This window comes from Malania oleifera, chromosome 2 (assembly GCF_029873635.1).
Source record: "Malania oleifera isolate guangnan ecotype guangnan chromosome 2, ASM2987363v1, whole genome shotgun sequence".
In the NCBI taxonomy this organism is placed as follows: domain Eukaryota; kingdom Viridiplantae; phylum Streptophyta; class Magnoliopsida; order Santalales; family Ximeniaceae; genus Malania; species Malania oleifera.
Window position 1 is genome coordinate 57,387,236 of NC_080418.1, and position 19,010 is coordinate 57,406,245.

Here is a 19,010-nt window from a genome sequence, read left to right on the forward strand (position 1 = left end):
TTGTCTATTTCCTCTATTTATATCCCTTTCTTGTATGTCGAAGTGCTTGCCAATCTTGGGTGGTAGCATGCAATTGATGTGGAAGTGGATGCCTTGACGACTTGAGGGACATGGGACTTGGTTGATCTTCTTATTGTAAGGAATTGGTTTGGTGTTGTTGGGTTTGCACCATCAAATGTCTTCTTGATGGCTTAATGCTTGATTGATTGCCAAGGGGTAAACTCAAACATATCATATTGACTATTTTGGGACCTCTTCTATTGCTCGACTAAATTCTGTTTTGTGTTGATCTTGTTGGTAGTAAATTTTGATCGGTCCTTATAACAATTGGATGTGAAAAATGCCTTTCTATATGAAAATTTGTGGGGAGAGGTATACATGGAGCAAGCTCCTGGCTCTGTTGCTTATGGGGAGAATGATAAATTATGTAGGTTGCATAAGTCCATCTATGGTCTTGAGCAGTCTCCTTGAGCCTGGTTTGACAAATTTACTGTGGTGGTCTCTACATTTGGCTTTACCTGGTGCTATTTTGATCATTCAGTCTTTGTCCGCAAAAAGGATATACATGTGTGGAGCTTCTAGTAGTTAATGTTGATGATATCATCATCACTGGTAGTGACCAAAGCAGGATTGCAGATGTTGAGCAGCAACATCAAGTTAAAGTTCATATCAAGGACTTGGGTACTCTACATTACTTTCTTGGTATTGAGATTGTACAATTTAGGAAAGGGTTGAGTTAATCTTAGTGAAAATATACCATCGGCTTGCTAATTGAGACTGGTTTGTTGGGAGCTAAACCAGTTGATGTAGTAACCCAAAATATATATTAAATAATAAATAAATAAATATAATAATAAATATCTTGGAGGAGATATTTATAGATATTTATATATATAAATATCTTGGAGGAGATATTTTTAGATATTTATATATAAATATCTTGGAGGAGATATTTATAGTTACTTAAGAGCTAAGTTATGTATTTTTTTATATAATTCTCAACTCTCTCTCTTCCTCTCTCTCTAAAATTAGGGATATCGATTTTCTCTCACTCTCTAGCCGCGGGAACTCTCTGCTAGTGCTCCTCGGTTCTCTCTCCCTTCCCCCAGCTCGTAGGATCTCGTTGTTCGGCCGGTTCAAAAAGTTAGGGTTTCGGGTTTTTGCCTGTTTTGGGTCATTTTTCAGGAAATAGGTAAGTAGATTTGTTACATCAATTGTTTTCGAAATCTAAACCGGTAGAACTGTAGTTTATGTTTATATGTACGATAGGACTACTTATTTGGAAAATTTCACCAGATAAGTATTAAACTTAAAGTAGTAGATGCTTGAAACCCTTGTTTTCAATTTAAATGATATTTTACGAACCATTTACTATACTTTTGCATATTAAACCAAATGAGTGTGGCATGAGATATTAAATGTAAGTATACTGAACTGAGAAATATGAGTATGAGATATGGGAACTAGAGTTCCAAATTACTATCAGGAAATGTATAAAAGAGATGCCGGTTAATTACTGGGAGATGTATGTACAGGGTTAAACCAAGAGCCGTGTGTGCCAGTTTATACCAAAGAATGAATGAATGAATGAGATTGTGAAAGATATTGCAATTGCTTAAATGCTTTATGGAATGGAAACAGGTTACGGTACTTATGTTATAAATTGTATGTATGATATATGAACCCCCTTAGAAAGCTTGTTACTAAGAGAGCACGGTACCGTCTCTAGAAAGAGAGATACAGTGCAACCACATGTTATTCTTGAGTGTGGGTATTTATGTGTAGTCGATCGGTGCGATGGTCACTAGTTACGTACCGGGATGGTGAAGGCCAAGTCGGGTTGGAGAAAAAGTACGTGACTAGTGTGGTGGCCATCAGGGCTATTTAGGGTCTACGAAATGCACAACTCTTACCATGGGGGAAGTAAATGGTGTTGTTACAATGTTTTACAGTTGGGATGAGTTCAATATGCATATACATAATTTAGAAACTAAAATGGGCAAAGTCATAGCGACGAGTACTGAGTAGAGGGATTGTACAGTGTATGTGCCTGTACCTTACCTAATCTCAGGAACTCTCGCTTGTAATGCGTCGAACTATCTTTTGCAGCAATTGTATATATATCTTCTATATTACAGGATTGAGAATGATTTAAATGTATAACTCTTTTCTACTGGAATAAACTCATGAAGTCACACACTAATGTAATATGATTTACCTTACTGAGAAGTGTCTCACCCCAATATACAAATCTTATTTCAAGTCTTGCAGGAAATCGGTCCTAGACTGCTAGAGGGATTTTGGGGTGTAGTGTTTTGATAGTTCCTGTATATGTACTGAGCTTTGGCCACGTTACCTTTTTGAGTTTGTAATAGCAGATTATGTTTTAGTATGTATGGATGTATGTGAGGAATCAGTTAGAAACTCTGGTAAGTTAATATTAGAAAATGTATGTTCATGTTTTTCCGCTGTGCATGATTATGAAGATCAGTATGAAACACCCGATTTCCCTTATTTGGGTGGGTTGTATATGCATGGTATCAGAGATATGTAAGTTACGAATGTATAGTAGCACTCTGAGCCCACCAAGAGGGTTAGGGTGTTACAGATGGTATAAGAGCTTTAATCAGCCGGAAATGTGATGAGATTCACATTGCTTGGTTATGGAAATGCTCAGAGCCTAGGTTGTTAGGTTCTGCAGACTAGGATGGATGACTTTACCAGAGTATAGAATGAGGATAGGACTTTTGAGTTTTGCTTCGTAGGCTTGGAGACAAAATCCATTGATGGACTTCTGTGTTTTTCTAGATCAGTTGACGGGTTCAGAAAATCACGACAATTCATTAATGGTTTTGTTTCCGAGTGGAGGGGTGAAATTTGAGTTAGAATGAGAGTATCAAGTTAGCAGAGTATGTCGTTAGTAGGAACGTTAATTCATTGAAATGAGTCTTATAGTATTATAGTTGTAGCAAATATGTGAGGTACTAAGATTTTAAACAATTTTCTTTAGGGTCAGTAGTTGTATGTAGCAAGGTGATTCGGGATTTCCCAGTAAAGATTCAGGGGAGAGTATTACCAATTAATTTAATTATGTTTGATATGCATGACTTTGGTATCATTCTAGGAATGGACTGACTATTAGCCAGTTATGCCAATATCGATTGCCACAGGAGAGAGGTAGTATTCAGGCCTCCCGGGGAGTAGGAATTCAAGTTCGTAGGATCGTGTGTGCGTTCTGCACCACGTATCCCTTCAGCTATTTAGACTAGGAGGTTACTTCTGAAGGGATGTCAGGGGTACTTGAAGTGTGTGAAAGAAACACCGAAAGAAGAACTTAAGCTGGAGGAAATTCCCGTAGTGAGTGAGTTCCCAGATGTGTTTTTAGAGGACTTGGCAGGATTACCTCCGGATTGCGAGGTGGAGTTCACTATAGAGTTGACTCCAGGGACGGCGCCAATATCGAAAGCTCCGTATCGTATGGCTCCAACAGAACTGATTGAATTGAAGGAGTAGCTACAGGAGCTACTGGATAAGGGATACATTCGACCGAGTGTTTCACCCGGGGAGCACCGGTATTGTTTGTAAAGAGGAAGGATGGGTCGATGAGGATGTGCATCGACTATAGAGAGATTAACAAGGTGACAGTAAGGAATAAATACCAGTTACCCAGAATTGATGATCTGTTTGACCAGCTACAGGGTACACTGATCTTCTCAAAGATCGATCTACGATCCATGTATCACCAGTTGAAGGTGAAACTAGAGGATGTATTGAAAACAGCCTTTCGAACCTGGTATGACCATTATGAATTTTTGGTTACGCCGTTCGGTTTGACGAATGCACTTGCCGCATTCATGGACTTGATGAATACGGTGTTCCACGAGTACCTAGATAGGTTCGTGGTGGTGTTTATCGATGACATTCTGGTCTATTCACGGAGTCCAGCAGAGCATGAGACTCATATGAGATTGGTTCTTCAGGTACTCAGGGAGAAGAAGCTATTTTCTAAATTGAAGAAATGCGAGTTTTGGTTGGAAGAGGTTGCATTTCTAGGGCATGTAGTGTCTAAGGAAGGAATATCAGTGGACCCTGGCAAGGTAGAGGCGGTAGTCGACTGGGTGAGACCGAGGAACGAGCATGAGGTTCGTAGTTTCTTGGATCTGGCTGGGTATTATCGTCGGTTTGTCGAGGGCTATTCTAAACTGTAAGGTCCTTTGACGCAGCTTACGAGGAAGAGCGTAAAGTATGATTGGACTGATGAGTGCGAGCAGAGTTTCCAGGAGCTGAAGCAGCAACTGGTTACTACTCCAGTATTGACCATTCCGTCAGGGAATGATGCTTATGTGATTTACAGTGATGCATCCCAGAAGGAACTTGGGTGTGGCTTGATGCAACGGGGAAAGGTTATCGCTTATGCTTGTCGTTGACTCAAGGAGTACGAGAAAAACTACCCTACGCATGACTTAGAGTTTGCAGCTGTGGTTTTTGCATTAAAGATCTGGCGGCACTACTTATATGGTGAAAAGTGTGAGATCTTTACGAATCATAAGAGCCTCAAATACTTCTTCTCCCATAAGGAGTTGAATATGAGGCAACGCAGATGACTTGAGTTGATTAAAGACTATTAATGCACCATTAGTTATTACCCAGGATAAGCTAATGTGGTAGCTGATGCATTGAGTTGGAAGCATGGTTCGAAATCGCGGTCGCGGGTAACGTCGCGAAACGGTCGCGGGTGTCGCGGGTCGCCGGAGACGCGGGTGTTACGTAACGGGAAGCGGGCGTAACGGTCGTGAATTTTTTTCACGCATGCACAACCATGCGAAAATTAAAAAATAAGCATGAAATCCATTAATACATGATTTTTAATGAATTTTGAAGGCTTTCATTCAACCTACAAATGCTTTTTAATAGGCATTATGATTTTTATATTAATTTTAGTGCGCTGTTTACAAAAAAAAGCATATTTTTTTATAGTTTACATTACTTTAATGAGTAAAAAGATGTAGAAATGTAAGAATCAATTAATTTAAGTCATAAAGTTACTAAAAATGAATCAATACTCAATAGACTTAATACTCAATATACACATTACACATACATGAATTTAAAAAGTGATTAATATCAAATATCAATAAATAATTGAAAATACATGAATACAATATTACAAATTTATAATATAACACATGTCACCACCAAAAAGAATGACGTGGAGGGTCTTCATAATTTGCATCTGTATCTTGAGATTGGGATGGGAAATTATCTCCCCATCCTTGTGGAAATACATAGTTGAATGAACCCAAGTTTGCATCATTTTGTTGTTGCTCTTGAAAATGTACTGGTGATGAAAATTCTCCTGAATAATGTCTATAAGTTGGGGCAGGGGCTGGCTCTGGGTAGTGTGTAGAAGAAGACTCACTAGATCCTGAGATTCCTAATCCACTGGGATAAAAATGTGAGTCACGAGATGCATAATGTGGATATGCTGGATGAGATCCAAATGATTGTGATGATGAACCATCTAAACCAAAGTCGCCAAAACTACGAACCACACCATATGAATCTTCAGTAGAATCGCTAGGGTCACCACGAGCACTCCTCCTTCTCCTGGGTTGTGAAGATTGGTTCCCTGGAGGAATACCCAAGTCATAATTTTCAGGTATGTCATGTAGTCCATAAGGATCAGAAGGATATATATCCCTTCCAAATGATGTCCCTGTATCATATCCATGATTATATTCTACACCGCCGCCTCCACCACCACCACTGCCACCCCCCCCAACCCCAGCTCCAGCACCACTATTACCATCATCATCACTTGGTGGGCTCAAACCAAGATTGTCATCACTTTGTGTACGTTCAGGGCTTGAACCTGAATCATCATGCGCGTTTATTGGTGGTTGATCACCTCCTTCTGTAGTACCACCAACCTCTTCATTTAACCAATTTGAATTGTCCTGACCATCGAGTAGTGGTGTCTCTCTCTCCTCTAACCATTGACTTAAAGGATCATCTTCTTCGAAAATGTAGTCCAAATTGATAGGATTGAAACCCTCTTCAATTTCTCGTTGGCTTCTTCTCATTGTACGTCTTAACTTTAACCTCATGTTGTAATGTACGAAAACAAGTTTTTGTAGTCTCATATACTTTAATCTATTTCTTGTTTTCGTATGGATGAGGCTAAAGGTGCTCCAATTACGCTCACAGTTCGAAGCTGATGTGGTCTGGCTAAGAACTCTAATTGCTATTCTTTGGAGCTCAGGAGCACACAAGCCATAATGAATCCACCATTCAGCTGCATGAATAATTAAAAAGAGTTTTATGTTAGTATAGCGTATTTCAAAAGTCAAATTTGAACACAAAGAGAGAAAATAGAGTAATTTTCCATTATTTAGCTATATAGCCATATTTACCAGGATTTGTTTGTTTCACTGCCCTTTGAGCCAACGGGGTTCCAAAAGTCTCCTGCCTATCTCGATATAGCAACAACTAAAAAATGATGATTGTGAAATATAATTAATTAATTAGATGTATTAATAATTATTCTTGAAAGTATTACAGAATACTAGAACAATTCATTATTCAATTTAATGGAACAAATACTTACTTGATTAATAGCCCGAATTTGAGTATCTATATCGGGTACCAACTTGGTTATCACTTTTTTAACTCCATCCATGACTTCTCTAGCAACTTCAGGAGAGGGTGGGGCACCATAAAGAAATTGTGGGTTCAAAAAATACCCTACAATTAAATTTAGAAACATATTAATCAATAGTTTTCTAATGCAACTATGCATAATTTAAAAGTTAAAATAATAAGAAATTGTATTTGATTTACACTTACCAGCAGCGTGCAAATCTTGGTGCAACTGAAAACTCCACCGGTTGTCAATAATTTTCCAATAGTCTTTGTAAAACCGGCAATCTTTTTGAATGGCCAACTTCGCCCTATCAATTGCCTCGTATATGAAGCCCATGGTTGGTTTTTCATCACCATCAACCAATTTAAGAACTTTCACCAAGGGTTCTTGCACTTTAATTATATCAGAGGCCTTTTGCCAAAACTCTTTGCCTAAGATAATTTTCTTTGAATCATATGCTGGGCCTGATTTTGCCATTCCAAACCTTGAGTTTTTCCAAGCATCAGATGTAAACATTTCCCTTAGTGCTTGTTTATGCCTGACAATAGTCTCCAAAGCAATGAAATTTGTGGCAAATCGAGTGATGGCAGGGCGAAGTAACTCTCTATTATTTGTGAATTTCTTCATGAAATTCACTGTCCATGTGTGGTTGTAAATAAATGAGGTTATTGTTCTTGCATCTTCTAAGACCTTCTTCACGTTACTTTTCTTACCAATATCTTCAAGAATAAGGTCTATGCAATGAGCTGCACATGCTGTCCAATAGAGATTGGGCCTCTTCTGCATTAATAATTTTCCTCCTGCCTTCATTGCAGCTTCATTATCAGTCACTACTTGGACAACATTCTCCTCTCCAATTTCTTCAACCACCTCATCCATTAATCTGAAATGAAATTATATATTCAATAATTACTACTATTTAATTAAAAACATGCAAGTCCATAATACTATTTGTATATACAATTAAAATTAGAAAATTACCTGAAATAATATTCAGCTGTTCTGCTTGGCACATCAGAGGCATCAACTGATTTATGAAACACGGTGCCTCTATCACAATAAACTAAAAAGTTTATAATGTGTTTTCTAGTTGGTCCTGACCAACCATCACACATAAGTGTTACACCTCTTTCCTTCCAAATTCCAGCAAAAGAAGCTATATAATTTTTCATTTCTTGATACTCTTGCTCCAAATAAATTTCAGATATCTCATAGGGTGATGGACCCTTCACCCCCTTTCCAACCTCTGCAGCAATATCAAGCATAGGCTGCATAAATGGAGAGTCAGCTACATTCGCTGGAATCCGATTATAAATTAGGAATTTTCCAACCGCTTTTCCTAATTTACTTCTTAAACCTTTCAGTAACTTTGTGTTGAGTTTTGGTTGTTTCGCACTCTTGCTTCTTTCTAAAATAGGATCCATTGCCTTTAGTCTAGCTTCAGGGGCATCAGGATTGATCCATTGTCGTCCACTACCTCCAGCTTCTCGACCACTATAAGATCGAGCTCCTGCTCTATTGAAACCACTGGTAGCACCACTGCCAGAGCCACCTCCCTCTTCATAAATATTACCCCTTCCAGTTGTTCTTGCTCGAAATCTTTGTCTATCTTCCCATTGTTGTTGTGATCGCATGCTTTCTTGTCGAGCAAATCTCATACTTTCTTCTTCCAAGTCTTCTTCATCGCTCAAATTCTCAAAATCTCCTCTAATTTGGGCTTCTGCTTCTTCTTGCCTTTTTTGTTTATCTCTTTTCTTCTCAGCATACTGTTGTAGATGTTTCATCATTTGTTCTCTTACTTGTGTGGTCACATTTGAGCATCCAGCTACTTGACCCTTTTTATGTGCCAAGTGTTGTTTCAAGCGTGTAATGCCCCCTTTGATTATCTTCCCACATAATTTACACATAATAACATGTCTATTACCGTCTACCGCAGTACCAAAATGCCATCCAATATCTTCACTAGGTAAGTTTTCATTTCCTCTATCACGTGACATATTGATAGACTTAATTTGATGATCTCTACACAAAATATAAAGAAAATACAAAGTTACAACTTACAACCTTCCTACAATGACAGGAATAATATAATTAGTAATTTAGTAAATATTAAATAATAAGTACTAAATAGTCCTAATTTTAAATACTTATTACGTAAAAATAAGTATAATATTTGATTAAAAATAATAAGTAATGTTTATTATTTTTATATTTAAATAAACAAAATTATAAAATATTAGATATTTTATTACAAAAAAAATATATTCCTTTATCTTTAAAAAGATATTTTCATTATTTTTTATAGCTTGATTTTATTTTCATTTATAACTATAAGAAATTAACAGGTGAAAAAGATTTTTACTCTATTTTCATATACATCATAGCATCACAAATAGAGATCCATACATTACAAATTGACTATTTAATTTTTTAAACATTTTCTCAGTATATGGATTAAAATTAAAATTTTCTACAAATTCTAGTAGTAATTAGTAAAAATCAAATTTATTAATGTATTAACTATTAGATTAATTTTTTTTTATTAAGTTATTAATTTTTACTTTATTTGATAACTAAAAACAAAAATAGATGTAAACATTTATTTTACCTAATTTTAAATTTAAGGTCAAAATAATGTTTTAAAACTTAAAAAATATTAATAAACAGGGTCAACCTACTCAAGAAATGGCAAGTAGATACACATGTAACATAAAATGGGTGACAGATGTTATTTAATTTTTTTTTCTTTTATAATATGAATATTATTTAATATTTTTTCAATAGATGGGAGTGAATATGATATCTTCTTTATCAAAATGACCACTTTATCCAGCTGACATAAATAGTATGTTAGCCAATTGGTGCCATGAATTAATTTTATTTCTATAAGTTTGGCAAATCCTAAGACTAAATATTATAATAATTGTGCAGAGTATTCCTTGGAATTCTTTAAGAATGGTGAAAAATAGAGCTCAATTAAGCCTAGATAATATAAAATGCCATCACATGGATGTCTTGTGTACATACATTATTTTAATGCTTTGTTTAGATGGTGAATGCAGTAGTGGATTATTGATATTCAAATATTATTATAAAAAAGGCTTCAATTATTATTGGTAAATATTAATTATTTACTAACCTTAAAAAATATTAATTATATAATATTAATAATTGCTTGCTATGTCATGGAATTAATTTTCATAATTATCTTTTAAAAAATATAATACAATTAAAATATTTATAAATTAAGAAAATTTTATTTTACATAATTATTAATGATTTCTAATTTTTTACTCTATTAAATTACTTTTTTTTTAATTCAATTTAACAAACCTATTTTACAACAAAATATAATTTTAAAAAATAAACAGAATGAAAGGAATGAAAAGGGCTGTGGCCTGTGGTGCAACAAAATATAATTTAAAAAACAAAAAAAACATAATGAAAAGTGCTGTGGGTGTTAGAGTGTCTCATACGCTGAGGCCTGTAGTCGAGTCAGACCGAGAGAGAGGAGGGATTCGAGGGAACTCAGAGGAGCCTCGAACAGTCGAAGGAGCGAAGCAAAAGCAGCGAGCCAGCGATGACTCCAAGCTCCGAGTCTCCGAAGCTGAAATCGAGAGGCTGGCTGGTGCGACTGCGACGACTGGCGGAGGAAGGTGCCGACTGCGATGACTGGCGGAGCTGCTGCAGACCTTTTTCCGTCGCCGGTGACTCGCCAAGTTGCTGGAACTGGAAGCCTGGAACTGCAAGTCTGCAATTCTGAGTAGATCTGCTCGGTAGCCTCGAAGCCTTCTTATTGCCGAAGGCCAACAAATTTTCAAGGTCAGTTTGTAACTTTCCTTTTTAGCCTTTGAATGGCAGATGGGTGTGGGGACTAGGGAGAGGGGGAAAGCAGCGTTGCTGCCTGCTGCCCGTCAGCGAATATGCTACCTGTCGGCCATGTAACGGTCCGTAATGGACGTTACGACATGTAACGTTGGAGTATCGGCCGTTACGTGCCGTTACGCCTCCGTAACGGCCGTTACGGCCGTGAATTTTTTCCGAACCGCGATATCGGCCCGTATCGGTTTCGGGCCCTCTGATTTCCGTTACGTATCGGCCGTTACGCTACGTAACGGCCGTTATTTAAAACCATGGTTGGAAGTTAGTGAGTATGTCAGTTTCAGCAATTGTGGTGCAACATCAGATCATGATGGATTTAGAGAGGCTGGGAGTGGAGTTGGTGGATAAGGATCCACGGGCGTTCATTGCTAGTTTAGTTATTCAGCCAACTTTGTAAGAGAAAATCAAAGTTGCTAAGAAGGATGACGCAAAACTGGTAGAGGTTATGGGAGGGGTTCAGGATGGTTTAAAACTGGATTTCAATATCTCAGATGATGGGGTATTGAGATTCCACACTAGGATTTGCGTACAGAATGAATCCGAGATTAAGTGGGTCATTCTAGAGGATGCATATCGTTCGCTCTAGATAGTACATCTGGGGAATACAAAGATGTACAGGGATCTCCGGGAATCTTTCTGGTGGTCTAACATGAAAATAGAGATTCTGCGTTTTGTAGAGCAGTGCCTAACATGTCAGTAGGTTAAGACAGAACACCAGAGGCCAGCGGGACCGTTGTAACCACTTCTTATTCCTAAATGGAAGTGGGAGCACATCTCCATGGATTTTTTCACGGGGTTGCCATCAGCACTCCACGGATAGAATGCGATTTGGGTTGTGGTTAACAGATTGATGAAGACAGCCCATTTCGTCCCAGTGAAAGTCAGTTATTTCATGAATAAGCTAGCAGAGTTATATGTACAGGAGATTGTACGACTCCACGACATCCCGGTTTCCATTGTTTCAGACTGAGACCCACAATTTACCTCTCGTTTCTGGAAAATTTTGCAAGATGCTTTGGGATCGCAGCTCACATTCAGTAGTGCATTCCACCCGTAGACAGATGGTCAGTCAGAGAGGACCATCCAGATATTAGAAGATATTTTACGGGCGTGCTTACTGGATTTCGGTAGCAGTTGGATCAGATATTTGCCATTGGTTGAGTTTGCTGACAATAGCAGTTATCAAGCCAGTATAGAGATGGTACCATATGAAGCTTTGTATGGTCGCCAGTGTCGGTCTCCGTTATACTGGGATGAGATGGGCGAGTGGCAGATTTTGGGATTGGAACTGATTCAGTAGACCTCTGCAAAAGTCAAGCTTATCAGGGAGAGGATCAGAGCAGCTCAGAGTCGGCAGAAGAGCTACGTAGATACACACCGATGGGAGCTAGAGTTTGAGGTAGGTGATGCTATATTCTTAAGGATTGCTCTGATGAAAGGAGTGAGGAGGCTTGGTAGGAAGGGCAAGCTGAGCCCTAGGTACGTCGGGCCATTCGAGATTCTGGAAAGAGTCGGTTTGGTGGCATACAGGATAGCATTACCTTCCGCATTGTCTAGGATTCACAATTTGTTTCACGTGTCCATGCTTAGGAGGTATATACCAGATCGTTCGCATGTGATCAGCTACGAGTCATTGGAACTTGGGGACACGTTAGTATATGATGAGATACCAGTTCAGATCTTAGATCATAGAGAACATTAGTTACGTACGAAGAATATTCCTTTAGTAAAAGTACTGTGGCGTAATCACGCAATAGAGGAGGCCTCATGGGAGTTAGAGTCAGAGATACGTCAGAAGTATCCTCATCTTTTCAAAGACGCTCAGAGCTAGTCAGATAAGTAGAGCAGCAGGTAAGTGGTTTTATGTATGTGTATGTTTTGTTCATGTTTAGAGTATGTATGGTCTCCGGGAGAGTTTTGTATGAATATTGTAATCTCTTGAGACATGGTATGTAACCACGGTATTCCTCCGCCATAAGTGAGAGTAGGTAATAAGTTTGGGACGGGGCTACTATGTGGGTGGCCACTGGCTCTTCCTAAAGTCGGCCTAGCAGATCAGTTGTAATCAAGTGGATGTAACGGGAGTCAATCAGCAAATTTTGAGGACGGAATTTTTATAAGGAGGGGAGAATGTAGTAACCCGAAAAAAAATTAATATATATATATATATATAGAATAAAATAAAATAATTAATAAATAAATATAATAATAATAAATATCTTGGGGGAGATATTTTTAGATATTTATATATATCTTGGAGGAGATATTTATAGTTACTTAAGAGCTAAGTTATGTATTTTTTTATATAACTCTCAACTCTCTCTCTCTTCCTCCCTCTCTAAAATTAGGGATATCGATTTTCTCTCACTCTCTAGCTGCGGGAACTCTTCGCTAGTGCTCCTCGGTTCTTTCTCCCTTCCCCCAGCTCGTAGGATCTTGTTGTTCGGCCGGTTCAAAAAGCTAGGGTTTCGGGTTTTTACCCATTTTGGGTCGTTTTTCAGGAAATAGGTAAGTAGATTTGTTTACATCAGTTGTTTTCGATATCTAAACTGGTAGAACTGTAGTTTATGTTTATATGTACGATAGGACTGCTTATTTGGAAAATTTCACCGGATGGAATTGCCGGTTTTTCGGTTTTGGTAAAAAATATGGTTTTGGGGTATGGTCTCCAATCTTTTAAAAACTCCTTTATTTGTATTAAACTTAGAGTAGGAGATGCTTGAAACCCTTGTTTTCAATTTAAATGATATTTTACGAACCATTTACTATACTTTTGCATATTAAACCAAATGAGTGTGGCGTGAGATATTAAATGTAAGTATACTGAACTGAGAAATATGAGTATGAGATATGGGAATTGGAGTTCCAAATTACTATCAGGAAATGTATAAAAGAGATTCCGGTTAATTACCAAGAGATGTATGTACAGGGTTAAATCGAGAGCTGTGTGTGTCGGTTTATACCAAAGAATGAATGAAAGAATGAAAGAATGAATGAATGAGATTGTGAAGGATACTGGAATTGCTTAAATGCTTTATGGAATGAAAACAGGTTACGGTACTTATGTTATAAATTGTATGTATGATATATGAACCGCCTAAGAAAGCTTGTTACTAAGAGAGCACGGTACCGTTGCTAGAAAGAGAGTTACAATGCAACTGCACGTTATTCCTGAGTGTGGGTATTTATGTGTAGTTGATTGGTTCGATGGACCACTGGTTATGTGCCGGGATGGTGAAGGCCAAGTCGGGATGGAGAAAAAGTACGTGACTAGTGTGGTGGCTGCTAGGGCTAGTCAGGGTCTACGGACGCACAACCCTTACCATGGGGGAAGTAAATGGTGGTGTTATGATGTTTCATAGCTGGGATGAGTTCAATATGCATATACATAATTTAGAAACTAAAATGGGCAAAGTCACAGCGACGAGTACCGAGCAGAGGGATTGTATAGTGTATGGGCCTGTACCTTACCCTAATCTCGGGAACTTTCGCTTGTAATGCGCCGAACTATCTTTTGTAGGAATTGTATATATATCTTCTATATTACAGGATTGAGAATGATTTAAATGTAAAACTCTTTTCTACTGGAATAAACTCATGAAGTCACACACTAATGTAATATGATCTACCTTACTGAGAAGTGTCTCACTCCAATATACAAATCTTATTTCAAGTCCTGCAGGAAACCGGTCCTAGACTGCTAGAGGGATTCTATGGTATAGTGTTTTGATAGTTTATGTAAGTTCCTGTATATGTACTAGGCTTTGGCCAGGTTACCTTTTTGAGTTTGTAATAGCAGATTATGTTTTAGTATGTATGGATGTATGTGAGGAAACAGTTAGAAACTCTGGTAAGTTAATATTAGAAGGTGTATGTTTATATTTTTCCACTGTGCATGATTATGAAGATCAGTATGAAACACCCGATTTCCCTTATTTGGGTGGTTTGTATATGTATGGTATCAGAGATATGTAAGTTACGAATGTATAGTAGCACTCCGGGCCCACCTAGAGGGTCGGGGCGTTACAGTTGATGTTGCTATGAATCTTAACATGAAGTTGTCCCAGACTTTGTAGACAAATGTCAAAGTTGGTTGGCAAGTTGATTTAATTGACTGTAATTAGAACTGACATATCTTTTGCAGTGGGGTGATGAGTGAATTTATGGAAAGTCCCAAACTATCACATAGGGATTCTGTTAGAAAGGTTTTGCGGTATCTCAAAGTCTTTCTCAACAAGCTTTTGATGTATAAATGTAATAAAAACTATGAGATCATGGGATGTTCTGATGCAAATTGGGTCGACATTGTTGATGATTGAGGGTCAACTACTGGATGGTATACATTTGTGGGAGATAATCTTGTTACGTGGTGTTGCAAGAAACAAATTGACATTGATGCAAATTTGGTTGGCTCTGCTGATTGAAGGTTTATGGGATCCTGTACATTTGTGGGAGATAATCTTGTTACCTTGAGTAGCAAAAAACAACATATTGTGGCAAGATCTAGTGTTGAAGAAGAATACCAAGTTATGGCTCTTACTGTGAGTCAGCTTATGTGGATGAAATCTCTTATCTCATAGATGGGTTTTTTGGGTAATAAAGCCAATAGATATGTTTTGTGATAATAAGGTTTTGGTTTATATTGCTAGCAATTTGGTATTTCATTGGAGAAGCACATTGAAGTTGACCCTCTTTTTTGTGAGGATTCTGTGTGGAAGAAGGCCATGAGGACTCTTTTATGAAATCTATGGATCTGTAAGGCTATGTTTTACAAGGCCTTTGTTTAAGCCTGCCATGTCTAGTGGTTGTAACAAGCTGAGGTTGGGAAATTTTTATACAACTTAGGCTTTTGAGGGGGATTGTTAGAAGAGAATATGTTATTTTAGTAATCAGGTTGTGTGAGTGGGGGTATTTTTGCCCTTAGTCTTATTTTTATTAATATATAAGAGGGCAAACCTGGAGCTGTACATAAGGCTCCAGGAAACTGCTGCCTCTTTTTCTCTTGCTTTCTTCATCGTTTCTTCTCGTCTTCTCTACTCTATCTTCACAACATATTAGAAGCAAGTGGGGCGGCCCTTGATGTATGAAGTTTGTATGGTTGGGTTTCAAGATGAGTGAAAGGGATGCTACAGAATAATTGTAGATACGACAGAACTCTTCCAACTGATAGATCAGCTCCACTTCATAAATTTGCAGCTACATGGTGGACCTTTCACTTGGTCTGACAACATGTCAGAGGTATCCATGTTCAGAATGGATAGATTCCTTGTGCCCACGAATAGCGGGAATTAATCCTTGATATGCTGAAGCACTGCATTCCTAAACCCATGTTAGACCATTTTGCCCTCGCTGCTATATTGTGGAGGCAGATTCTTGATGCCATTCTAGTTGCTAATCAATGTTAATTCTGGAATTAGAAGCTCAGAGCTCGGGGGAGTCTATAAAATAGATATAAAGAAGGCCTACAACAACATCACATGGGATATTTTTTTTTTCGTATATGCTAAAAAATGTGGGATTTGAGAGCAAATGGAGGGAGTGGATCAAGCATTGTATCTCAACTGTTGACCATTCTATATTTGTTACTGGCTGTCTGAAAGGGTTCTATGGAAGCTCTAGGGGATTGAGGCAAGGATGCACATTCTCTCCATATCTTTCCATTCTGGTAATGGAAGCTTCACCTCATCTGCTTAGCAGAACACTTGGAAGGGTGCTGCATTAGAGGCTTTTGTGTAGGGCTGAACACCTGGTCATCACTGGAGATATCTCATCTCCTTCTGGCATATGGTATGATGTGGCCATATTATGTAGTGCGAATGAACAAGAGGTTGGCTATCTTAAATGCATTCTTTTATGACTCAAGGCATTATCTGAGCTGAGAATAAACACCCAAAAGACAGATAATTCTATTTGGGTAGGTCTACAATAGGAATAACTTCACAAGTCTTCGCATGCAAAGTTGATAACTCATAGAAACATACATGGAATGTCTATTGGCACCCTGTCTAAGTCAAGAGTGAGATAGGGTGGTTGAAAGATTAGAGGGGGAGTTAGCTGGCTGGAAAATGCTATATCTTTCCAGAGGAGGAAGATTCACTCTTATGGATGGTGCTTGGACAACCTTCCTCTTTATTTCATGTCACTTTCATAATGTTGGCAGCTGAAACACGAGTACAAAATGCAGTAAGATTTTGTCCAGTGCAGCACAGAATTGGAACTCAGTGGATATTTTTCCAAACAAGGAAGGCTCACTCCTATTGAAAGCACCGTGGCCAACCATCCCACTTATTTTGTGTCACAATGTTGGAAGCTATTGCTAATCATCCCACTTATTTTGTGTCACAATGTTGGAAGCTATGGCTCAGTAGGATTGTCTTTGCGATCTTCTAAGAGATGGTGGCCTGAGGCTGAGACACTTTACAGAGTGCAATCAAGCTCTTCTTGCCAAATGGTTGGGGAGATATGTTGTTGAAACTTCAAGGCTTTAGAAAAGGGCAGTCAATGGAAAATTCGGGCAGACTGAAGAAGGTGGATTCTCAAAAGAGTTAGATTTTCACGGGGTTTGCCTTTTGGAAGGGGACCATGAAGGGTTTTCAAAATTCATTGGCTTTGTTTGGTGATGACAATCACATTAGATTCTAGTTCATTGTGTGGTGCGGGGATGAAGCATTTAAAAAGATATTTGTCAGGCCCTTCATACTCTAGACACTAACAAATTAAGCTGGTTGCGGATCTCTTGTCTAGAAGAGGAGACGGAGCCTGTGGGGAACCTTAATTTCAGGAGGCAAGAAAATGGTTGGGAGGTGAATGATGTAGCCTCCTATGATTCTCTTTTGTTTTGATTGTGTTTTTTCCCATGTGCACATTTCATGTACTTGGACATTTGCCTTTTCTAGTTTGTTGATACCATTTGTTTATTATGTATGAGACAGTTTTCTACGTTTTTAATAAAATCAATTATCTTGGGACATTATTATTTGTTCAAGTCTTACTACATATGAGGTGTTAAAGCTTGGTATACATTATTGGCCCACAATCTAGTAGTTTAAGATTTTAGGTGACGTGGTAATCAAGCATGGTATTAGAGCAATGCTTCTGAGACCCAAACCCTAATTGCCAGCACCACCATAGGCCTGAAAAACAGCCAGCAGCTGCTGAAAGCTACAGTATTTGCAGAAAATTTCCTGGACAATGCTGCTAGTTCGGAAACACAAAAAATCCTTTTAGATTTTGTAAAAACGAGGCCATAGCTACTCACAGAGATTGCCTATTTGCCCACCCCTAAAATTCTATCACTGAAGCTCCTCCCACACACAGACGCGCCCTCCCATGCTGGTCAAAGGCAGGCAGGATAGACCCTGTGCTCTGGCACGTTATGTTATTCCAAGCATGTTTCTGGCCTAACTTCCTTCTGTAGTGTTTGAATCCCTCTATGAACATATCGTTGAAGTTTTGGTGATGGTATTGTCCAAAGATCTCACCTTTTTTAGTTCCTTATGTACTGAACCAGGGAATGATTGTTTAGTACTGCTCTGAAGCTGTTTGTCAATGTTTATTGAGTTCATTGAGGCTTGAAACAGTGGTATTTGCTGTGTTTCTGATTTGTTTTCATCTTGTTCGTCATGTGTTTGTTGTTTGCTCTGGTTATTGAAGGTTGTGTGTTGGGATGGAGTCCATGAATTCGAAAACATGTTATTTGTCATTTATTTATGATTCGATACTGTATTGAGGTGGTTGTGTGTTGGGATGGAGTTTCCAAAGTATGTTTCCCTTGCCAGTCACTTGTTGGGGTAAACAACATAATATGACTGTCTCAGAGAGGGCTATTCAAGAGTCTCAACAGGGTTATCCCAACAAGTATCTCATCACATTGCGTCTTTTGCTTAGAGAGGTAATCCTACATACTTTGTATGCCATTTGGTTTCTAGTGCATGGGTTATCAACTGCGCTGCCATTAATCATGACAGGTGCAACCATCTTCTTTTCTACCCTCCAGTAATCAAAAAATATACCTCGAGTTACCCTTACTAATGGGTCGACTACTACAATCCCTTTTCAATCTTATTTGTATTATATGTTTATTAGTAAGATTATGAAGTCGCTAAATTTTTTATAACCTTCTTAATTTTATTCTTAATCAACATCTGAAGACCAGGAAGATGATTGGCATAGGACGCGAGATTGGTGGACTTAACTACTTTGAGCCACTCTCTCTTGTTGCTTGCAGTTCTGTTGCTACATCATTTAAAATCTAATGCCTTTGTCATTCGTCATTAGACAAGTTAAATCATCTAGTTCTTTGAGTTCTGTGTCTAAGCTTGAGTGCGAGACTCGTCAATTCGGAAAACATCATTGTATTCTCTTTGCTTCTTGAATCAATAAACATTCCACCAGTCCTTTCATGTTAGTCTATTATGATGTTTGGGGTCCGAATGGTGTTGGGTCAAAGTTGAGTATTTTGTTACTTTTGTCGATGATTACTCTG

General features: G+C 38.2%; 2 protein-coding genes across 3 annotated transcripts in view; one reads left to right on the top strand and one right to left on the bottom strand.

The window, feature by feature from the left end:
* The window catches only part of LOC131149216 (plant cysteine oxidase 5), a 58,973-nt gene that overhangs the window by 37,003 nt on the left and 2,960 nt on the right, over window positions 1-19,010 (top strand). The window lies entirely within an intron of this gene.
* Window positions 5,105-10,742, bottom strand: LOC131149215 (uncharacterized). The gene is made up of 5 exons (XM_058099465.1): window positions 7,625-10,742; window positions 6,847-7,526; window positions 6,608-6,744; window positions 6,414-6,489; window positions 5,105-6,295 (listed from the first exon to the last, which is right to left on the bottom strand). The coding sequence occupies exons 1-5, from the start codon at window positions 8,638-8,640 to the stop codon at window positions 5,190-5,192; spliced, it is 3,015 nt and encodes a 1,004-aa protein (XP_057955448.1). The 5' UTR covers window positions 8,641-10,742; the 3' UTR covers window positions 5,105-5,189.